Here is a 24,886-nt window from a genome sequence, read left to right on the forward strand (position 1 = left end):
CCACTTCAGTGGGGCGTGCGCGTTCATGTTGATTGCGCGCTCTCGCAGCACGCAGCCTCCAGTGGACAACGAGCGGAGCGCCGCACCGAACGGAACCTCTGGAGCACCCGGACCTCTCTGTCTCGCGAGGTAGAGTACCTCTCGTAGCGATTATTTCCACCGAGCTAGACGTCGAAAACGCCTTTAAAATGGTTTTATGCGCGGCGGTGCCAGCCGCCCCCCCTCGAGTGATGTGCTCCCAACACGGAGAGAGCGTGGCTCGTCAAACCGTCGAGGAACCGAGCGGGGAAGCGGTGCCTCGGTTGTCCTTTCATACTGGTCATCCCTGAGTCGTAGACGCTTGCCCTGCGTACCTCAACGCCAGGTTGAAAAAATACAAATTGAAAGGGGGGGGGGGACCCAGAGGTGTTCTCGTCATTAGCATATAGGTAGCTAACTATCCGGGCAAGTTGCGTCTCTTCGGAAGCGCGTTTGCCGCAGGTTTTCTTGCCTAATTAACGTTACGGTTGGTTCGGTTTTTTAAAAAAAAAATCATTATTTCTATTTTAAGCGAAAATGGTTGGAAATAATGCCCAAGGTGCGCACATTGAAAACCATCGCAGGGGAGCGTCAGTGTTGCCTGGCCAACCTCACATAAACATGTTACAAACAAGACTCTTGAGGTGTTGTAGAGGGTGCCCACCTAATTAGATGAAACCTGATGAGTCTGAATACAGCTAAAAATCTACTTTCGTCTGCTCCAAGTCATTTGGACCTCAAACAAAAAATGCTGCCAGTCCACAGTAGAGGTGTTTGTCAACAAGCTGCTGTGACTTCCTTCACACATGATGCTACTAGTCACCAAATAGTCTTTCAGACTTCATCTTTCTTATCCATGTTTGTATGTTGACAACGGCTTGGCTTACCAAGGAATGCAACCTGAGACAAAACTCATTCAGCTTGTTTGATCACTGAGCCTCCCCTGTGTGTGTTTTTAAACCTGCAGGACCTGCTCGAAGAAGCCAGAATGCGAAAGACCTCGAAGACCGGGAAAAATCATTTGGAGGTGGAGGAGGAGGAGGAGTGGGATATGGCAGCCTTGTGTGTTTTGTTGAGGTGTTGCTGGAGGCGAGGGTGAGCAGACAAAAGAGGGACCGACAACCCACAGGAGCTGTTCTCTCTCCCTCGCTGTCACCCAGGAATAAACCAGGAGGTGGAGAATGCTGCAAGATGCTCTGCAAGCCAGCAGCGATTGCCGGCGCAGTCTAAAGGCTGAAAGTAAATAGTGGAAAACAAGAGGCGGCTTCTTCTGCGCCGCTTTGTCTTGGTGCGCCAATCAGTGGGGCCTCCATCTTCCTCCATCATGTGCCTCTTATTGAGAGGTGGGATTCTTCTTTTTAAATCCCCACTTAGGGTGGACTCGTTTGCCTCTAATGCAAAGAAGCCTTAAAACAATTATCGGCGACGCTCCAGGCTACAGTTGATAGTCTGGCCTCTCTGCTGCGTAACCATGCAGGAATCATTGAAAAGTGAATGTATGAGAGACTACAAGACTGCCCCCATCTCCTGCAGACATAATGTCCGTTTTCCCCGCTTCCCCATCCCGCTATTCCTGCTCCTCTTACTCACGACTCCTCCGGCTCGGGCCATTCACATGGACGCCATCGAGAGCCACAGCGAGTTCAGCTGCGAGCCCATCCGACTGAGAATGTGCCAGGATCTGCCTTACAACACCACCTTCATGCCCAACCTCCTGAACCACTACGACCAGCAGACGGCCGCACTCGCCATGGAGGTATGTGCATTGTATGGTTTTGTCACAGCGCACTGCGAAATTGGATAGTCGCCGCAGGGTATCGCGTCTGCCGAAGTGTAATTAGAGCGTACGGGCGGGTTTGGTGAAAACTGTAAAGCAACAAACAGCCTGCAATGTTTCACATTGTCGTGTCACGCACCTGCTGAAGGAAAACAAAAGAGCTCAAGAGCTCAAATGTGATTACACATGAAGGGGGGGGGGTATCCTCAACAATGCAGCCACAACCAATTCATAGTCAACAAATTGGTGGGTTTGCCAGGAATGGCAGTTCTGTTTTCATCTCTGTATTGAGCTGTATCATGAAGAATTGTTATATCCTCTGCAAACACAATTGAACCAGCGAAAGAAAAAAAAAACGGCTGAGGATTTATCCATACAGATATTGTTTTTAAATTGCTAACATTGGTAGCATGAAAGCAATATATTTGTCCACACCAGAGTAAAAACACATTTGCTAGCTGTCGAGCTCATGCCGAACGTCAGTCCAAACCATACAAAGTCACATAGTGGTAACAATACTGGCAAGTGTCTGTCACTATTCTGAAAATTGCACTTCTTCAATTCTAAGAAATTGGTAAAAATATGCCAAACTGTAAGAGTAAAAGTGCACACCTTTACAATCATACAAAGCTCTGGAGGAGAGGAGGACGATGACTCAACATGCACTGTTTGTTGACAAAGAGTCCCCAATTAGTACAAAATTACATGTGAAAATTTTGAGAAAGAAATTTAAAAAAAAGAATCCTGATTAAATATTAATAAAAACTGTTAAAACAATTTGTAATACTTTATTGCTGGTCAATAGGTTAAGCAAGTGTGCGTGGTTGAACAAAGACTAGATGTTTTTTTTTTAGTTAAAAATGAATCAGCATATATCGCAGAAGTCAGATCATTTTACAGTTTTTACATTCGTAATTTTTTGTGCTTTACCGACATAGCACACGATTAATAACAGGGTAAATAGTGGGTTGTTTTGGATGCTCACCTCCAAGCATTTTGAAAAACTTTAGAAAGTATGTCTCAAAGTGAAAAGATTTGAAAAAACAATCCCATCATTGTTAATGTGTTGAAAAAAAGCTTTGTCTTTAAAATGTGGAGCATGCAAATTTGTGAGTACATCAGCAAAATACAATCGCTAAAGAGCTGCTTTGTACTCAAGATTACAAGCTTGATAATGCCTCTTCAGTATAAATTTTCTGTGTGCAATGGAGAAATGACTGCCATGACTCTATTTATTAACCCAATTATTGTATATGCCAAAAGAGAGAATTAAAAGTAAATTTTCAATAAAGAGTCTTTGCAGTAAAAATGCAAAGAAACCGTCATTTTTGTGCCCTTGTAATTTTCGTGTTGCCGTGCATATTCCCCCAAACTGTAACATTATGTAGGCAAGGTACACATGCTGTCCAGGTACTTGTGGTCAGGCATTGAATATCAAAGAGTTAAGAGCAGGATGATCTGCCGTTGTCATCTTACAGTTCTGTCTTCTAGCTCTGTGTTACCGCTGCCGGAGACATGCATGGATAAATGTATGCAGTCGCTGAAACACTTGTGATTTTTCTTGAATAATAAGCAAAGAGGACGGTCACGCAAGTGCCACCTAAGCGACAACAGCTAACCAAACGTTTGTAGGTATGAGAAAAGCGGCCCTGGGTGTGCTCATTAATGCACAGTATCCATCAAAATTGTAACAGATACTCAGTGTCCCTGCACCTGCGGCTTTCTTCTTCCTGTTAGTTTCTAGAGATGAAAGGTGCAGGTCAAGGAAGGAGTAGCTGATTAATAGTCACTAATTACTATTTGTTTTGGAAGTTTTTTTTTTTTTTTTTTTTTAAAAAAACACCTAAGGCAGTGCATTCTTTCTTTTGTGACTACTCAGTAAAACTGCTCACTCAAAAGACTGCATTACAAGCAAGCCCCGTTTGTTTGAATGAGAACATCATGCTTCTGTGGACTTCGTGCGGTTCCCACTGCTCATGTTTTGTCTAGCAGCTAGAACTGTCTTATAGTCTGGAGGATAACAAATAGAGCCAGTGGTATCAAACCTTCTGCCAAATGTTCACTTGCCATATACAATGACATTTGGACAAGGCCAATCTTGGCTACGGGTGATGTGGAGAAAAACCTCACAAAATCGGATCTTGAGACTGACGGGAGTCTTCCTCCGTATTGGATGTTGCCGTGTTTGTTCACTCTGTCAAAGACTTCACTCAGGAAATTAACATAGTCAATTCCCCAACGGCGTGTCCAAACATGGCTGACTGCAGTCTGTGAGGAGCATCTGTTAATGAACTCGCTTTGACCTACATGACGAGGTTCCGTTGTAACAGACACTCAGTGTCCCTGCAGCTATAGAAAGAGGCGGCTCTCTGAAAATGGCCAAGCCGCAACTTGAACCCCGCTAGCATTCCTGCTCAGCTCTCTTCGACCAGAAACGGTACTCCTGCTGGGAGCCCGGGAAGAAATTCAATAGTACCTCTTTGAGGCCTTGAGCTACAGAACAACTGATGTCTTACAAACATCTATTCTTCAGTTCTGAAACCACAGGCAGCAGCTACTGTAATCCTTTCTGAGTCTGATGATATAACATATGATGATTTTTCCCTCTGGGAGTCACTGATGGTGTAGTGGTACACACGGCTGCCTTCGGTGCAGGCAGCGTGGGATCAATTTCATGCTCAGTGATGGTGTCGATATGTGCCCTGCGACTGATGGGCGACCAGTTCAGGGTATTGTCAGCCTTTCGCCCGTTCCCCCAACCTTTGTGTGGATAAATGGTTTGGAAAATGGAATAGAATCTTTTACCTCTGTGTGCTGCTTTCGTGTTCAACTCTATGTGAAAAATTAACATATTCTCGTACCAAGGGAGATGTATTAGTCACCCATTTACACAAAGCGAGTGTATTTTAAATCCCGATATGATTTCAGTGATGAAATAGAGCTTCCCCCTGGTTAAAATGTTATGGCACGTTCATTTAGCGTTGATGCAAATTCTTTTACAGAGTGGTTTTGCGTTATTCATACAAGGCTTGCTAAAGGCTAACTGTACACTGGTACTTCCAGCATGTTTGTGTGTGTGAGTAAGAGTGACGGCGAGGTTAATGGTGCCAGCTGCCATCCTTCACTACTGCTAACTAGCTGCTAATCTCTTTCTCAGTTCTACAATGAAGACATTGATTTTTACCACCCACAATTGTGTGTAAAACCCGAGCGAAAGGGTGCGAGACGCTTCACGGTAAATGTGCCTCTCTATAGGCACCAGAGGCGAAGGGCCTCTGTAATGGTGGCTGCCTGTGCAAATGGGGAAATTCTCTCTTTGGGAATACGTCAGCCCGACCAGTCTGCCCATCTGTCCTGGTGTTTTATGTTACCCAGAGGATGTCCCATAGGTTGAGGGAGTACTTTGCTTCAATGGACTGCACTCGGTATGTTTGAGATTTAGCTGCACTGTATTTTTACAACCAGCAAATGTAGAAGCTGCTCAGTTGACTAATATTTCAATAATAATGTGCCACAGCAGTCGTAAGAGCATTTACTAACACCCAAAAAAGAGAATACAATTTCATTTTGTCAGATTTATGTGCAGGGAATTGTGTATTTATTTTATAACAATCTGTGGTAGTTGGAGTAATATATTTTTTGTCAAAAACATTTAAACTACAGTCATTTTCCCCCACTGTATATGTAATACATTTGCAGGACTTCAATATATTTCACCATTCCAGATCATCCTAAATCATCATGACGCGCTTCAGTGAGCGCTCAACACCAGTTAGAATGAAAATCTTTGTATACACAGATTAGAGAAGGCAGAAATGAATCAAGGGCAACATTCAACTACTAAATCATGGTTTTGTCTCATGAAATGCAAATAACTATACTTTGACAACTTAATTTAGAATAAATATTGTGCTTTACTTTTGTTTTTGAAAACGCTTGAGTTAACTATATCAGGAAAATAAAAATGCATTATACTTTAATGCACCAGCCACGAGATAGCCCAACAGCTGGAAAAGAAAAGGAAATCCTCTATTTGAGCACACATTACGAAACAAATTCTCAAATTTTGTCTAGTTGTGTTAAAAAGGCACCACGCTTGTTGTGCGCATGAATATACTGACACAAAGAAATTATATTCCTCCCCATCCCCCTCCCGATTCCTTTTTCCCTCCTACATTGAGTAGGGAAAGTTTTTTTCATTTTTTTTAAATATGGTAACTGCAGAAATCCAACCTTGGCACCTAAGTGTGTGTGACTCCAGGAAGACATAAAGATGAGTTCTCCTTACATTATGTACAAGCAGCCATTTGATGGCTAATGGTTGATTTAATGGCATGCTAATGTGGTTTGGAAAAATGTGATGCCCCATTAGGAGTATTGAGCAGAGCAGGTGCGTTTCCTTTCGCACTTTAAATTGACACTTCCTGACCCATCACGTTAAAAAAAAAAAAAAAAAAAGTTACAAAAGGATGATTGACAGGCCAGGCAGTTATATAGTAAATCAGTGTTAAAAGACACTTAAGAGCTTTTCTTATCCCACAGGACCACCCATGACCATTAACTCCACCAATAAAAGACAAAACCGCTCAAGGGATCAGATGGGTTTTTCCCCCCACAAACTAATACTTTGAGCTATTTAACAAGATCACAATGGCAATATCCAGTATCACTTTTTTTCATTTATTTCTAATACGGATACATGTAGTTATTTTGTTGGTCTGTACTGTATAGTTGCATGGAAAAGCTGCTGAGATTTTGCAGGGGGCTGAAAAGATGTGTCAGGGGAAAAGGACAAAGTAAGTGAAAGGGAATTCTTTATGCATTGGACCAGAAAGTGAATTTAAGGACTAAACGAGGGAAAAAAAAAAACTGTGGCAGAGTGACAGGTTGTGCAAAGTCTTAAGAGTCCTACAGTCTCTGGTGTTTGTCTTTCTCTCAGCATGGAGCCTGTCCTTCAAAATACTACTTGCTAGGCTTAAGAAGGGCCACCCCGGGGCCACGAGGTCCCTGCAACAGAGAGCGAGCTTGTGTGAGAGAGTTCACAACTTGTTGTGTAGAAGTGTGGTCTGCTGTGTCTTTTATCCTATTGTGTAAGAAAGAATTGAGTTTTAAAACGCGTGAGGCGTTTTCTTGGTGATGTGCGCACATCTGAAGAGGCGGACTATTATCCGGAGCAAGGACAGACAGGTCCTCATCCCGTTTAAATGTTCTCGTTTATTCCCGTTGAACTTTTGATTATCATGCTCGTTCTCACAGAGTCTATTGAAGCTGCCAGCCCAAATGAAGCAATCATTTATTTATGCCCAGAACAAAGGCGCTGCCTGGTGCTGCTTTTTTGGCAGACTATTCCCATCGGCATAGCTGCCACTGCTGCTTATCCGGCCCCACAATGGCAAGTTAAGCGAGATTTAGGGAGACATTGCTGAGCTTTTTCACGGCTGAAACGCCGTTCTGCTGCTCACCGTGGCTCGCTGTCAATTACTTGCTTTTCAGTATAATTTTAACTCTTGAGTTCATCATCTCATCTACAGCACCTGTTTACATTGACCTGTACTGTACCTTGTACGATTTCAACAAGTCTGTATTTTATATTAGGTCAATAGCATATTTCGAGACATTGTTAATAACCCTTCCTCCAAAGAAACAGAACATTGAAGGACAAGTTAAGTCTAAATATAAATTCAATTTATATTTGAACTATTACTTTAAATTAGGTGCCTTGCTACCACCTGCAAATGTTAAGCATATTACTGGATGAAAATATTCATCCAGTTATTTGTATTGGTTGTAGTCAACTCACCCTTATCATGCTTTCAACATGAAAAAACGTCAATTAGAATATGTCCACCCAAGTCACGTCATCATATTTGTGAATAATAGCTGTACGCATTTTGTACTAATGGACCCTGTGCTGTTGTCCTTTTTATTCTACCGTAAGTGGAGCCCCCGCGGTGTTCAGCTATGGTTAATCACACAAATAGAGCTTATGCGTGACCCAGACTAGAAAATTACTGCGTGCCTGCATGTTTGTGTGTGCATATTCATGTGCAATATTTAACACGTACCCCAACCCCAACCTCAAGCTTGCATCCTCATTTTCATTTATTTGTATCATGTAAAAATAAGCAACAAGGCAACTCCAATCGTTAAAACATTTGCTGTGTTCTGCAGCTAATTGATTGTCTTATCAGCTCCCTTACACAGACATGCACCACCAAAAAAAAAACAAAAAAAATGTGGCTTGACAAACACAGTCAGTTTTGCTATCTTAGCAGTTTTTGGAATTTTCAGACCACACTGTTTTTAAAAAAAGCGACTTGCGATTTGAATTCCTACTAATAAAGTGACAATGTGAAGTGAAAAAGCTTCACATCATTTTCATTATCCCAAAAGAAAAGCCCTTGATGGTAAAAATGGAGTCAATGGAAATTCCTAAAGACATTACTAGACATGTTGGAAACATTTGACCTGACCTGGTTTGACAAAAGTCAAAATCAGAAATCATCAGATTTTTGTTGGAAAAAAATATATATAATATATTTAAGACCATATTGCCCAGTTCTTTCCCCTGCTGCTTGAAAGTGTGGACTTACCAGCAAAATTGTTCTTTCAAAAATTCTAATAGATTCGCATATTCAACATCAACAACAGAAGTCAAGTGCGTTGCATCTTAAAAATACAACTACATCCTTTAGTTTGACCGAGCTTTTTGCCATTACAGAATAATCACGTAACTGATTAACTCTACATTGTGGAGCCAACCATCACATCATAATAAAACCGAGCCAACCAACACATGACATGAATATCAATTTTATTAACTGACTGATCTCTGATCTCAGTAAGAGCATTACACCAAATCACAATATTACAAACTTGTTACTGTTAGTTATTTATCACCCTACACATCCTCTTCCGTTCAGACGGAAGACAGGAGATGGGCTCACTAAGGCGTCTTGGATTGTGGCGAGCGAGGGTGTGATCAAATACGTCGCCATTTTAAGCGATTCTGCACGACTATATCGACATCTCTTATCGTTTTCAAATGACCTCCTCCTCCTCGGCTTCTCTTGCTCTCTCGCTGCACCTCAATGTATGCTGTGCTATACTCTTGCGTGGTTGCCTTTCAAGGGAGTCCTGCATTGTGTCAACACATTCGTCCTTTACCCGGTTATTCTCTGAGAGAGAAGGGCCTGCTGGAGCTGACACATCACCTGTTGCCATGGCAGTTAAATAGGCAGGGAAGGAAGGTCAGGAATGGAAGAAGGCACACATGTCAGAAGGGGAGGGGGACGGGATAATGATTGCGCGTGAAGTGAAAGAGTGGAATATAGTCCTACGAGGTTCATGATTTCAGAGATTTTAGTGTGGAAATACTTGTGAGTGAGCATTCTTTTTTTTTTCTTTTTTGTATACTGTTTTCTGGAGGTGATGTCTTTTGTCTGATTTTAAAAAAAAATATAGTGTCAAATTTATGTTAACAATCAAAACTTTAGAGGTCATCATGTAGATATCACTTGTGTTGTTTTGTATGTGTGTATGCAGGTTGTTTACGGTGTACACGCTTGAAAATACATGTAAAAAGACGATCAAAATATGTGATAGACACTAACTTGTGCTTGGGTAATTTAGTACTGCAATGTGAATTCTGCCAAAGAGAAATAATTTTTTTTCTTTAGATCTTTTTAGCTTATAAGAATTAAAATGATGTTAAAATAATAGTTGTAGATACAACAAATGCAGAATGGAGAAGTTAATGAATAATGATGTTAGTGGGCCATAAAAAGAGGAGATTTGAAGGAGGTGGACAAGTGCATATCCAATATAATTGCAGGGCTAAATGGGAGGGGAGCAAAAGACCAGATGAATAAGAGTAGAAAAAGATCAGGCCGGAGAAGGAGGAGGGGGGAAATGAACGTGAGGGGGAATGTCATTATCAGCTTTGTCCGATCCTCCTTACTGAAGGCTGGATGGACATGGAAGAGGGAACAAATGAAAGAAAGGCAGAGAGTGTGAGAGGAGGGCGCTCCATTCCTGACTCTCTTTTCAGTGATTAGTGGGGAGAGCATCACGGCCGCCTCAATTCGTCTGTTCGCACCCAGCACCCGTCTACTGGCAGTCATCGAGAGGAGGCAGGCCCACAGCCGCTGTGGGTTTTTTTGTGATTTTCTCTGTAAACACATTAACTTCGTGAGGAAACGGCAAAGTAGAAAATATAACAGTGGACATGCAGAGAGAAGCAACAGCAATGGTTATTGTCAAAAGTAAAAATGTAGGCCTCGGGTTGGATATGGCATAGCAGTCTGTAATTGTCATGGAGGATGTCCAAAAGTGCAGAGTGAATGTGGGAGGAAAAATATTTTTAATGTTGGAAGCAGGGGAGGTGAAAGGAGGAGTATTTTAATCATGACCAAACAGAACACCAAGGTGCTACAAGCAAATGTACCGCGAGCGAGGATGATGCAGTAATGTAAATGGAGGTGTGTTCTGAGAGTATTTGAGCTGCGAGCTCTCACTGACAGATTCCTTGCTTTCCTTTAATAAGGAGGAAAAAGCCAGGGAGGGTGTGAGGTTAATGTCCAGATGGTCTCTGCAGGATGTATCCATTTCTAAGAATAACATTTTTCATTTTGTCATTTGCATTTTAGACAACATTTTAGATCTGCTGGGTGATAGGCAGAATAGGAAATGTAAGATTAAAATAGAAGAACACTTTGTCTAGTTTTGTTTATTAAAGGCTTAAGATGGTAGCTATTAGAAAGTATTCGGCAAAGACCATGTTAAACTCTTAAATAATATTTTTCATATGGTAGACTAACATTTAAACAAATCTTCTGAAAGATCAGTGGTTGCAAAAAGATGGACAAACACACCATAAACACTTGAGCAAAAATTGAAGATCCTTTTAAGCATACAACAGGGGTGCTCAATGCGTCGACCGGTGAATCGCGAGGCAGTCCTGGTCGATCGCGGGACGGCGTGCCAAAAAAAAAAAAAAAAAAGGTCAACCAATGTTCCCTCTAAACTGCGCACGTGCGCAATTGACACCTCCGTACAGCGCACTAAACCACGCCACGTGCGCTGACGTAAGACAAACAGTAAAAATGGCAAATACAATACAATACATTCTGAACTGAGACAGACTCCATGCTTCTGATTTCATTCAAATAAACGATATATTATAGATTCTAAATAAAATACATTCTTAACTGAGAGAGACGCCATGCTTCTGATTTCATTCAATCATTCACACGTAGCAATGTTATGGTAGCGGAGAACGTCTCATTCATTTATACGAGACGTGTATTAAAAATCAAATTTGGGGCATATCTTCGTACAAACACAGTCTGGTTAAGCTTCGGTCGCGAGCCAGCAACAAAGCGACACGTTTGTGCAGTCCGATCATAGCTAAATATCGCTCAACAAAGAATAAGTGTGTCAATCGTTCACACGCAGCAGTGTTATGCTAGCGAAGAACTTCGAATTCATTTATACGAGACATGTATTGAAAATCGAATATAAGGCATACCTTCGTGCAAACATATCTGTTCCAGTTGATATTAGATGGATTTAGTTGATGATGCGGTCTTCCACAAAGTTTGATCCATCGAAGGCATTTTTCGTACTGGGTCTTCGGTTTTGGAAAGGGTACGAATGGAACTCCACCAACTCGCCTTTCAGGATACCTGTCGTCACTATTACAAAGTCCGTGACTACACTTCTTAACCATATTTTTTGTTAAATAACCCAAATACGTGATAATACGCTAACAAAACCTATACTGGACCATGCAATGTTGTCTGAGAAAATGGCGGGAGCAAAAAGGGGCGTGGTTTATGCAGATCTCTGGCCTCTGATTGGTCAGTGACGCGGATTGCGCAATATCCACGGAGGGGTCAATTGTGCACCCCTGATGCAGTTTATTCGTAGATATTCTGCGTTGCGCGCAAAAAAATATATAATCCAATGCAAATTGAAAGTATGACATACAGCTATTCAGTTTGTAGCATTTTGCAATGTGATTCAATGAGTGAAGGATGACCTCTGGTTTCTTTTAGGCAGCACATAGAACTTTCTCTCACAACGACCACTGCTCTGCCACACTCTCTTTTTCTTATTTACTTTACACGCCCCCGCTCTTAAAGACGTACACTCATAATTACAAATGTTACAGTACTTACGCAGCCCATCAATGTGTTTTATAATGACAGCGTCCACCACCGCTTTAGTACGCAATACAGTCTGGGCAACGTAGAGTAAATGACGAGCTAGACATGCAAAAAGTTGGCGAGATTTTCTCTTTTCCGAGTGGGAAAGGTCTCAAGCCAAAGTGGAAAGTGCAGGATGAGCTGGTGTGTCAATTTAAAATTCCACCTTGGCACAGCCTGATCCAGGATGGAAGCACAGACAATACAGTGCACACAAAGCTAATTCTGTATTTTAGATATAGGAGGCAATATAACATTAACCTTAAGACGGTTTGGGTGGATCATCATCATTCCCCCCCACACCGTCATCTCAAGCTCGCGAGAGGCTAGCTGCTTGAAAAGTAGATCTTGAGGTAAAAAAGTCTGGGCACCCCTGGCATACAAGATGATCAGATTGACGTTTTTTTTTTTTTTTTTTTTTTTTTTTTAAAGAAAGTATGATCTGCCAGATCAGGATTTTAGAACAAGTAGCTTGGCACCTTGTAGGAACCACAACACAAAGCTGCCGACAATTTTCAGGAATTGCGTGTATGTCGTTCTCCCAGTGCATTTGACTCCCTAATCCACTGGGAAACCACCACTTGTCCATTCCACTTCAGTTTTTCAGCCATTTTGCCACTCTGGCCCCTCCCTCCTTCCATCCTTCCTTTTTGCCTCCTTACACTTGACAGCAGGCATGCGTTTGTGCAGAGCTGACATACTGGATTTTCGGCAACTGCTAGCGCCTCATCACGTGCATGCTCACAATAATACCCTCGAGGCCAACAGACTGCTCGAGTACATAATGTGAAACGGCTTATAATTTCTCTCGTTTTGGGTCGATACTACAGCTCTCTTCTCACCACCAAGGGGATGCCGTTAGTCGAAGTGCTTTAAAAGGGTTGACAAGATTGGGGGAAAACTGAGGAAAATTTTGTTATATTTGTCATTTATACCATTTTTGCCATTGATGCAAAAAGTCATGGCATTTTTACTACATTTTTACTAGTCTACTATGAACATGGATTGTCTTTCTACACATTGTGTGAAATATATACTGTAGTACAGAAGCTTAAACGGGTGCAGTGGTCTCTGTGTTTCTCAAAAGTAGGTTTTAGTAGTGTTTTTTTCAGTATGCTTCCAGTCACTTAACTGGCATCTTTCTCCTGGATTGCACTATTGGACATTTAATTATGTGACCATGTCATTCTCTGGCTTTCTTTCTTTTCATTTCATTTAGCTTTTTTCTTCCACTGGGGGTTCCTCCCCCTGGATATTGTGGTGAGCAGGGGTAATGAAAAAGAAACTTAATCCTTCCATTGAACAGGAGTTGAACCAGTCAGGGGCTTTTTCTTATTTTCGTCTGTGTCAAAAAAAAAAAAAAACGAACTTCTCAAGCTTCTCATTCCAAATGCTCACACTTGCCCCTCACCCACTAACACACACGCACGCACACACATCTATTAATTGTATTTCGCTGATTCATGGATTGGGTTGATCTACAGCTTACCTAAATACCTTGAAAAGAGCACATGATTAGGAAGTGACATAGAACTCATTGTTTCACTGATGCTCTATCGTGTACACATTGGAATTAATGGAGCAGGGACTAAATTTCAAGATCCTGATGCATATTGTCTAGTCGAGAGGCTCTGAAAATACTGTTGGACAGCTGGAACTGGATAAATATCATTTTACAGTGCTTATTGCTTCAAGTCTGAAACACTAAATCGATCCAATTTATTGGCATTTTGTTGAGGTGGAGATAAAATAGAGGTGTAATCTGTTAAGCGACGGTGTAATCCCAGTCAAGGCGCATTGACACAGGAGGCCAGAAAGACAGAAACAAGCAGGTTCGAAGCGTTGATCAAAGGAGGCTGTTCCAAGTGATTTATGTGATCTTCTCACTATCCCCCTTCCTTGTCTTTTTATCACTTGGTATTTCCTCTCCCTCAAGCTACGTTTCTGGGGTTTTTGTATTTCACTTTGTTCTTCCACCAGCAACTTGCGTCTGGACATCTGACAATTCATTTTAGGCTAGAAGAGCCACTCCACCACTAACTAGGATAATTGCCCTGACCGTCTGCTCATGCATTGACCTGTGTATGCACGCAAGCCTCGCGTACCTCTCCGAGGAACTAAACGATCAGTCGGAGAGACTGAAATTCCGTTGCAAGAGCAGTGACGCAAACACCCATGCGTGCTTTTGAGAAGCGGGCAGAATGGGGACACACAAAATGGAAGTCACACAAATTTTCGCCGCTTGAGTTAGTATGAGTAGAGATGAACAAAGGTTGTCTTCCTTCGGCCAGTGAGACTCACTGATGTACAAACCGTTAAGTGTCGCCTGAGGCGCGACACGTGCGTGTAAGAGACTGGATCGGAGACATCTCGGTGAAAATACTTGGCATCAGGAAACGGTTGACGTAGTTCACTTCAAAAGAGTAGACCATTTTTAAGGCCGCCATCTTTTTGTAACAAAATAGTGCCGCTTTAAGCAGCTGAAGATCAGTTGAGGTACTTATTGACCACTCCTACTTCTACTTAAGTGGTTTGTTTGTTGTTGAAAATCCAGTCCTTACAGAAAAATGGCTTCCATCATAAAGTAAGAAAGTCTAAAACTTTGTGTTTTGGCTCACAATTAGTGTTCCAAGCATTTTGTATGTTCCTACAACGCACACATTGTCAAGGACTGTGAATTATTGAGTGAAGACGAGCAGAGTCATGCTCACATGCAGTTGTCTACGCGAGCCCAAAACTGTGTCACGCCGATCACGCACCACTGCACCAATTTGCCGGTGGAACATGTGGAGATCTGGAACACAGCAATTGAGAACGATCAAAACATACACACAAAGCCAGAGTGCACACACAAACACGCACAAAAGACGTACACAATCACAGATGAATGGGCCTTTTGCACGAGTGCACTTGTGCACAGTAAGCATGTGCGGAAGGTTTTGTCGTCAGTCATCGAACGTGTACTGTTTTTATGAAATATACTTCATACACACACACACTCACGCACACAGCAGTTTTGGATCCAGGCACACGTTATGTTTTGTTTTAATATTTCATGTAACTGTGAAGTGGACAATTGCACACAAGTGGCCTGGACAAAACAGTCAGTTACAAAAAAGTTGTAGAATGTCATTTATTTGGGAGTTAACTTTTGCCTTTGTTCACCTGGGTTCAAAACCAGCCCCTCCCTGTGTGAAGTTTGCAAGTTCTCCCTGTGCCTGCGTGGGTTTTCTCCAGGCAATCCGGTTTTCCTCCCACATCCCAAAAACATGCATCATTAATTGGACACTATAAATTGGTGTGATTTGTGAGTGCGGCTGTTTGTCTCTATGTGCCCGGCGATTGGCTGGCAAACAGTTCAGGGTGTACCCCGCCTCCTGCCCATTGACAGCTGGGACAGGCTCCTGCACTCCTGCGACCCTCATGAGGATAAGCAGCTTAGAAAATGGATGGATGTTAATGAGTTCACAAGATACTCTAATATTTGTATGTCCTTTAGTTAATTGAGCGAAAATTGTGTAAATTGGCCAAAAGAATGTGAATTTCATAAGCAAGAAAATGTGTTTTTTTTTTATTTCATTCTTTCTTATTTTTCAATCTCACAAAAAATTATTTCCTTAGCATAACAGAAGACTCAGAATTTGTCCTCATTTCCCTTTATAAAACTATGGGATACTGCCACACCTATAACAATCCCAGCGTCCGGTGTGACACACAAAATACTTGTTTGAAAGCAACATTTTCAGGTTTGATTTTGATTTTCAATTCCATGTCAGTGCCATTAATACGGAACAATAATAACACCTTTCTCCTGTGATTGCTTTTTTTCGCCATCACTGTTTTGTGAGATCTGCTTTTGCTGCAAGCATAAGTAAAATGCTCAACAAAGCTGTCTTTATCAACAACTATTTTCTTTTTCACAATTTCGATTTTGTGAAGGTCACAAGCTAATTGATCAAATCTGACGTGGAAGGCTGCTCTGTTTGTCCAAACCGCTGCAATCAATGACCCACTCAAAGTCAGTCTTTGCCGCATCGAGGCGATGTTTGCTAATAAGAGTGCCGCTCTCCATTTTTCATGAGCTTTTAAGTGTAGATGGAATACTAAACTGTGCTGAGTTTTCAGCTTCTGCTCCTTTTTTCCGTTTAATTTTGCACGGCACACGCAAATATATTCATTAAGCACGTGTGTTTCATTACCATACAAGCGCTGTTTCACATCCTCATGTGACGGCTTCTTTAAGACTGCTGTCAGGCTTACATTTTAAATGGTCGACTTGTGTGGTATGACAGCATTTAACCAGTTTAAATGCTTCACTTTTTTTGTACTCCTATGTAGTCCGATCTAAACGGCCTTCATATCTTTGTGTTACCAGCCTTTCCATCCTGTCGTGAACCTGGTGTGCAGCCCCGACTTGAGGATGTTCCTGTGCGCGCTCTACGCCCCGGTGTGCGTCGTCTACGGACAGGTCTCCATGCCGTGCCGTGCCCTCTGCCAGCGGGCCAAGGGGGACTGTCAGAGACTGATGGAAATATTTGGACTCACCTGGCCAGATGACATGGAGTGCAGCAGGTTATTTTCCCCCCCAAAAATTACAACATCATCACAAAAACATCATCAACACGACAGGTCTGCCTTCCTGCAGGTTTCCAGACTGCGACGAGCCGTATCCTCGCCGAGAGGACCTGCAGAAAGACTCCGAGCCCAGCGACCAGTCGTCCATGACCGTGCAGAAGGACTACGGCTTCTGGTGCCCCAGAGAGCTGAAGATAGAAGCGGAGCTGGGTTACTCACTCATGGGCAGGAAAGACTGCTCAGCTCCCTGTCCTTCCATGTACTTCAGCCAACAGGAAGTGACCTTCACGAGATACTTCATCGGTGTCACCTCCATCGTCTGCCTGTCCGCAACTTTGTTTACCTTCCTTACTTTTCTCATTGACGTCACCAGGTGTGTAAGTTCACGTTGGATCTGGTACCTTCGCTGACATCCCTTATTGAATGGTGTTTTCCTCAAAAGGTTCAGATACCCAGAGCGACCCATCATCTTCTATGCGGTATGTTACGTCATGGTGTCGCTGGTGTTCTTCCTGGGCTTCTTATTGGAGGACACCGTCGCATGCAACACCGTCAACCACGCACAGTTCAAAGCTTCGACTGTAACACAGGGCTCACACAACAAGGTGAGAACGCTTGGTCATTTCCTGTTTCAAGATAATTGATCTCTTTTGTGGCATGGTGGATCAGCTGGTAAAGCATTGGCCTCACAGTTCTGAGGTCCCAGGTTCAATTCCGGAACTGCCTGTGTCGAGTTTGCATGTTCTACGCGTGCCTGCATGGGTTTTCCCCGGGCCCTCCGGTTTCCTCCCACATCTCAAAAACATGCAACATTAATTGGACATTCTAAATTGCCCGTAGGTGTTATTGTGAGTGCGGCTGTTTGTCTCTATGTGCCCGGCGATTGGCTGGCAACCAGTTCGGGGTGTACCCCGCCTCCTGCCCGTTGACAGCTGGGATAGGCTCCAGCACTCCCTGTGCCCCTTGTGAGGATAAGCAGCTAAGAAAATGGATGAATGGGTGATCTCCTTTGTGAAAGTTGTGATGGTTAAGAAAACACATCTGTAGCCCTTAGGAGTATCTATGCCTTAATTATATACTGTAATTGTTATATATTTTTTATTTCCATTATTATTACATAATTTTACTGGGTTTGCAAGATAATCTGAGTTGAATATGCCCAGAAAGTCATTTTAACATATTCTAGTTAGTCTTTTTCATCTAGGAGTTGAGTATCTCATTAATATGCAACATGTAAATAAGCTTTGCTCTGAGATATCTATCTATCTATCTATCTATCTATCTATCTATCTATCTATCTATCTATCTATCTATATCTATCTATCTATCTATCTATCTATCTATCTATCTATATCTATCTATCTATCTATCTATCTATCTATCTATCTATCCCCAACCACCCATCCAACCCACTCAACCACCCATCTATCAATCCATCTATCCATCAATCCGTCTATCTATCTATCTATGGATCCATCCATACATGCATCTATCTATCTATCTATCTATCTATCTATCTATCTATCTATCTATCTATCTATCTATCTATAGAGAGAGAGAGAAAGAGAGAGAGAGAGAGAGAGGGGGAGAGAGAGAGAGAGAGAGAGAGAGAGAGAGAGAGAGAGAACGAGCGAGCGCACCAAAGAACAATGGGCTCAACAATAGTTCATTACAAATTATGATTTCTAGAATGTTCCATGACTGCTGAGCTCTTTTTTGTGAACAGGGCCCACAGGTTACTCTTGGTCCGAAAGTGCTACCTGTAAATGTAAATGTTCTCTACTGCACGGAACCAATTTTTGGACGTATTCAGGTGCGTTTGATTGACGTCAAGGCTTTTCTTCCTGCGCCCTGCAGGCGTGCACCTTGTTCTTCATGATCCTCTACTTCTTCACCATGGCCGGCAGCATATGGTGGGTTATCCTGACGATCACGTGGTTTCTCGCTGCCGTGCCGAAATGGGGCAGCGAAGCCATCGAAAAGAAAGCCCTCCTCTTTCACTCAGTGGCCTGGGGGCTCCCAGGGACTCTCACCATCACCCTTTTGGCCCTGAACAAAATCGAAGGGGACGGGATCAGCGGCGTGTGTTTCATCGGGCTCTATGACATAGACGCCCTGCGGTGGTTTGTTCTGGCGCCGCTCTGCCTCAACGTGGCCGTGAGTACAGTTGAAAGATGTGATATGGGTGTGTGGGAGGATGAACGAGCACGTGAGTGGGCTGGACAGGTGATGAATGGGTGGGTGGATGAATTGATACAAGTGAGGATTGTTGCTGAAGCGAGAGTGTGATTGATTGCAAAACGGAGAAAGGGGATGGTTTGACTTAAGGCTTGTTCACTTCCATTTATTCGGCCAGGTTGTCATTTGTCTCTCTCCCTCCCCCCTCCAGGTGGGCGTCTCTCTTCTCTTAGTGGGCATCGTGGCTCTGAACCGCGTGCGCATGGAAATCCCCCTGGAGAAAGAGAACCAGACCAAACTGGTCAAGTTCATGATCCGAATGGGTGTTTTCTCCGTGCTCTACCTCGTGCCCTTGCTGACCGTGATTGGTTGCTACGTGTACGAGCACACCTACCGCAGCGTCTGGGAGACCACCTGGATGCAGGAGAACTGCCGCCGCTATCACATCCCCTGCCCGTATAAGGTGTGTGTGTGTGTGTGTGTGTGTGTGTGTGTGTGTGTGTGTGTGGTGTGTGTGTGTGTGTGTGGTGTGTGAGTTTGCACGTTCAGCTGAGTGAGCAGGTATTTGAGGAGTGTACTATGGATGACTGGTCCAGCTAATGCGCTCAAGACCAAAGTCCACAACGGCAGCAGTTTTTGTTTGCTTTGTCTCTCGCCTTTTCGTACGTCTTCTGGTTCCCACAGTGATTGTTCTTCCTCCTCCTCGTCATCCTTCTCTACACCCACTCACACGTTTGCTGGCTCGCTGAGTCAAGCTCTGCTTCACCAGCTCTAAAAGGTCTTTGTGTTCTTCTGAAGACTGGTGTTTCTTGAAACTAAATACAATTTCCACCCACCAGTTACCAGATATGAGCTTCACAAAGGGCTAATGATTTTCACGAGGACAGCACGGAGATGCATCAGCCAGTTTGTGATGGACACAGTAAACGGGAAGGGTGGCGGGCGGCAGGTGCAAGTTCTTATGTTACGCCACTGTCTGCGTTTGTGTGGATGGGAGCTCATAAACGGGGACCCCACTTATGTCCTATTGTAGTACTGGAATTGCAATGTTGTCGTGTGTCACTGGATATTCATCCCACGCGGTGTTGCCAATAAGTGCAAGTGTGTGGTATGTTTGCATTAGGATAATTTGATTATGTTCTATTCTTAATAATTGTAACAAATGACAAAAGTCTCTGAGCCTTTTTTCCTTTCAAATATAATGTACACGTTAAATGTGTGGCATAGACATTGCTAAGATTTTCAATGATAATGATAGGTCTTGGTTATCCAGAAGTCTGGTTTAGTGGTTTAATGACCACCGACCATAAATAAGCTTTGCTCTGATTGGATTTCGCATTTTCGCACGGGTGGAGCAGATCAGTCAGTGTTGGGTGGGTCGCCAGCAAGTAGTAAAAATGAGTCAGAGTGTTTAAACTGTTAGTTACTTTGGTCTGCAAACTTTATCTGGGAAAAAGATGAAACTGTTGTTATTCTTTCCTAAAAATGAAGAAATCAGTGCGAAGATACGTTTTGGTGATGCAGTTCATCCTCGGTTTAAAATATAAGCATGACTATTGGTTTAGAAATTATATATTGTAGAAAAATAGATTTCAAAATATGTCATCTTTATTGTTCCGTGTTCTGCAATCGTTGGTTGGGACTAAGCAACAATAGAAAAATGTGTCTCTGAGGGTGACGATCATTGGATGCTGTTTTGAAGTTCTTTCACAATGAAGTACTGTAATTTCTGGCCTACAGAGCACACCTGATTATAAGCCTCACCCGGTACATTTGTAAAGGAAATACCATTTGGTACATACATACACCCCAGCTGTGTAAAAGCCGCAAGTGCCCACGTTGAAATGAGATATATACAAAGAAAGACAGTAGACAGAAAGAGTTTTCAAAGTTTTAATACCTTAGCTTAGCTTAACATAGCAAAAACAGGCCTGGTTAAAAAAAGAAAACTAAATAAAAAATATACGGGTGTAAAAAAAAAAAAAAAAAACAGCCGCGGCAGCTACACAGTAGCAACACGGTAGTGCAGCACTAACATTAAAAAAAAAAACATGCCTCAATCACTGAGATTCGGTAGTAACTCAGCAGCGCTAACAAGGCCGTTTAAACAAAAAAAAAAACATACCGGTAAAAGTCACTTCCTCAATCGTCACATATATTCCACCAGTCTCACACTTACCTTTTCCGCTCAAGTGCCCCTTTGCGGCCGTTAGAAAAAATGCACAAATTAGCCACATCACCGCATAAACAGCAGGGTTGAAAGCGTGTGAAAAAAGTCGCGGTAGTTTGCGTATGTCGTCAAGGACCACAAAAAGGATGCAATTCCTTCTTTTGAATGATTTATGTAGTGTTTCTCATACGAGTATTTCCCGTAATTGAGACTTGATGACCTTAATAGCTTTATCAAGTTACTGATGATAAATGCGAATTCTCATTGTCACTGTAGGAACCGAATGGCATTGTGAACCGGGGACCCCATCTGCGTACGTGTAATACTCAAAGTCATTTGCTTCAATCCAGTGCCTGAATACCGCAATCTTGAAAGCTCAAGTCTATAAAGATGACCAGTTCAGTTCCGCAGCTGTAGACTACTGCCCCCTGGTGCTGATCACTGTCCAGTTGCAAGGAAAGGGACAAACTCGAACTGAAAGCAGATCAGGAAAGCTCCTCTCTTTATCATTATCGCTCATTGGTTGAACTCCAGAAAATTTCAGTGGTGGAGTTTATTATCGGTCCTTAATTCTGGACGAATTCTCAACCTGGCATCTGTTCTTCATGTGTGCGTTTTCCTCAGGTGGAGCAGACCAGTCGACCGTCCGTGGCCTTGTTCCTCATGAAGTACTTGATGATGTTGGTGGTGGGAATCCCCTCCGCCTTTTGGGTGGCCAGCAAGAAGACCTGCTTCGAGTGGGGCAGGTTTCTGCATGGCCGCGGGCGGAAAGAGTAAGCCCACGTCCCTACGCTGCCATTTTGAAATTTGCCCTTGTACTCCTGTACATTCAAACCTTTACAGTATTTCCCCTCTCGAAATTTCTCCGTGCAGCAGTGGAGTGAATGAATCTCGCCAGGTGCTCCAAGAGCAGCCCGACTTGGCCCAGTCGCTGCTGCGGGAACCCAACACCCCCATCATCAGGAAGTCTCGAGGAACGTCCACTCAGGTAAAGAACTCAAGCTTGTGTGCGCATGTACCGTACGTGGGGCATCAGACTTTCAGGTGGGCAGAGGACAGAAGAGGCAGAGTTCACATTCCTGACAGCCTGATTAATAAAACCGCCCTTGAGACGGCTAGTCCCGGTCCGCACGCTCTGCAGTCTCCTGCCTGATGGCAGCAGACTGAAGAGACTGTACGACAGATGGGCGGCTTCCCTGCTATGCGGAGGGTTTTGTTGGTGAGGCTCCTGGAGGGAGGGAAGAGAAGTTCCGAAGATTTTCTCAGCGGCCCTCAAGATGCGACGGAGAGCCTTGCGTTGCAGGGTCGCTACCACACAGTGATGCAGTTGGTCAAGATGGTCTCGGTGGTCCGTCTGTGGGTGCAGGATTGGGGTCGGGGCTCTGGCTGTTCTTGCCTTTCCAAAAGGTAGACATGCCTGGGAGATTTCTTGACCACTAGTGAGTTTTTTCTGGTCCAGGAGAGGTTTGGGACTCTCTCCAGCGCAGCACTGTTGATGTTCAGGGGACCGTGCCGGTCGTGCGCTCTTCGAAGTTCACATAAATTTCCGTGGCTTTCTCCACATTTCAGGAGAGGTCTTCTCATCACCTGGCCAGTCGGCTCGCCTCACTTTTCTACTCTCGTCCATGTTAATTATTTATTTTATTTAGATTTAGGGTTTGAAGACAGGGTTAGGGTTTCACATTAGGGTTTCAAAACAGTTTAAGGGTTTCAAATTTGGGATTTAAAAGAGTTTTAGGATATTAAGTTAGGATTTCAAAACAGGGTTAGAGTTTCGAATGATCTCATTCTGTAATATCTAATTATGGTTTTCAGAGAGCGTTCGGGTTTCCAAAAATATTTCAGTGTGACGACTGAGTAGCAATAGCAATAGCTGGATCCAAAATGCGATGTGACATACTGTAAATGTTAAAGAGTGATGCTATTTTCACGTGGTCGTCCTCATCCTTCAGGGTACGTCCACTCACGCCTCCTCCACTCAGCTGGCCGTCCTCGACGACCCGGACGAGCCCCCGAGAAGCCGCACCGGCAGGCCCGCGTCCACCAGGAGCAAAACCGGCAGCGTCCGCAGCAGCGCCAGCTACCACGCCAGCCTGCGCCGCGCTCGAGACGACAGGTACGCCAACGGGAAGATGTCGGCCGTCCCGTCGGAAGCCGCCGACGCCTCACTCTTCCCCCCTCACACCATCCCAGGAGCGACACGGTGGTCTCCGGAGCCGTCGAGGCGCGCAGTTTCCACGGCAGCGCGCCGCGTCTCGACCATCCGCTCTCCGCGCACGGAAGCCAGAGGGACGTGACTGACGCCCCGCCCACTTTCATCACGCACGGATCCACGGGGAGCGAGAGCCGCGCTGCCGACAACGGCGGCACCAGCGCCTAACTACTCGCTGCCTTGACGTGGTCTTCGTAGTTTTGAGGAAAAACCATGCTCAGACTGGACTCCATGTCGTGCAAGCACACACACATTCTTGCTGTTAACAATCCTAAATGGCTTCTCCACTCATTTTTTTTCAATTAACGTTTGACCATTTCCGCTCCAGACTGTAAACTTCATTTGTACGTGGACCTAATGTGAACCTGTGGACCTTCCGGCGTGCTCGTTTAACTATTTTTATGTTGTGAATCGCGCGTGTGTGTGCATTCGCCGACGTTTGGCGTACGTGAGTGGACGATTTCAACTGCTGTATTGTATTCGACAAAATGATGAACCCGACAATTTAGCAGACATCTGCTTTGAAAATTTGAAATTTATTTTTGTTGGTCAGTTTAAAAAAGTGAAACTTAAATTGTAAAATACTTCAATTTATAATTACAGTTCCTGACAACCTCACCCAAAAAAATTCAGTATTTCATAAGAAAAATTCCAAAAAGATTTGTAATATAGAGAGGGGGGAAAAAAAACCAGCTACAGATTGGCCTTCTGACCTATGTTGTGTAATTGAAATTCACTTTTGGAATTGAATTTGTTGAATTTATATTTGATAGTCTCATCTAGTGAGATTCACCTGTGTATATTTAAGCAATGTTACCTTTTATAAAAGACAGAAAACACACCGATTCCTTTCATTACCGCAATTGATAAACCTGCTCATCGATAAATGTTTCTTTAGCTCCCGTGACTCACCAAGTGTGATCTCGTTTTGTAAATACGCGTTCAAGCGAACCTACCTCGCCTGTGTGATCGGCCTTCTGCGCTCCCATTAAAAAAACATCTTTTCCCTCCATGTAACACGCACACACATAAACAAAACATTCTCCATCCTCATCAATAACAAATTTGCCTTCTGCCTCTCCTGCCTGCAATCATGCAAACAAAACATTTTTGGACCTACAGCAAGCGTCTGTGTGTTCTTACAGACCCTTTAAAAAAAAAAATAATCTCAAATTAATAAGCGCAGGGTAAGTGACATGGGTGGCTCGGATAAAATAAACTCGTCTCAGCCCTAATTGATTCCATTTATCTGAGGATGCGAGGTGGAGCAACCTTTTTCGTATTGCAATAGAATTGTGTGCAACTGCGGTGGCATTAAATGGAAATGTCACAATGGATCAAAAACATTGTAAATGGAAAGCCTCAATTGTTTGTGTTAATTTATTTGCAGAGTGGAACTGCTTGAACTACTTTTACATACAGTCTAATAAACTTTTTCTATGGACTTTAATACTCTGGCCATTATTGCTTACATTTGTATTACCGTAATTCCCGGCCTACAGAGCGCACCTGGTTACAAGCCTCACCGAGTACATTTCTAAAGGAAATACCATTTGGTACGTACATACGCCGCAGCTGTGTAAAAGCTGCAAGTGCTCACATTGAAACACGAGATATTTACAAAGACGGTACGCAGAAAGAGTTTAATGCTAGTGCCGTGCCAAAGCTAGCGCTAAGGCTAATGCTAACAGGGCCGGTTAAAATGAAACTTACCAGTAAATATCACTGAGACACGCCAGTAACACAGC

The 24,886-nt window shown here is 43.3% G+C and overlaps 1 protein-coding gene across 4 annotated transcripts; it reads left to right on the forward strand.

Moving 5' to 3' along the window:
* On the forward strand, nucleotides 1–24,539 carry LOC133498159 (frizzled-3-like). Of its 4 annotated transcripts, none has more exons than XM_061814661.1 (11): nucleotides 1–129; nucleotides 986–1,774; nucleotides 16,379–16,575; nucleotides 16,649–16,951; nucleotides 17,021–17,183; nucleotides 18,436–18,735; nucleotides 18,968–19,219; nucleotides 21,551–21,699; nucleotides 21,770–21,914; nucleotides 22,879–23,042; nucleotides 23,120–24,539. In XM_061814661.1, the coding sequence occupies exons 2-11, from the start codon at nucleotides 1,490–1,492 to the stop codon at nucleotides 23,304–23,306; spliced, it is 2,145 nt and encodes a 714-aa protein (XP_061670645.1). In that variant the 5' UTR covers nucleotides 1–129; nucleotides 986–1,489; the 3' UTR covers nucleotides 23,307–24,539. The 4 variants fall into 4 exon arrangements, with proteins under 4 accessions (XP_061670645.1, XP_061670646.1, XP_061670647.1 ...); XM_061814662.1 differs by having other exon boundaries at nucleotides 21,800–21,914; XM_061814663.1 differs by having other exon boundaries at nucleotides 21,803–21,914.
* The last annotated feature ends 347 nt before the right edge of the window (nucleotides 24,540–24,886 follow it).

Source organism: Syngnathoides biaculeatus, chromosome 3 (assembly GCF_019802595.1).
Source record: "Syngnathoides biaculeatus isolate LvHL_M chromosome 3, ASM1980259v1, whole genome shotgun sequence".
In the NCBI taxonomy this organism is placed as follows: Eukaryota; Metazoa; Chordata; class Actinopteri; order Syngnathiformes; family Syngnathidae; genus Syngnathoides; species Syngnathoides biaculeatus.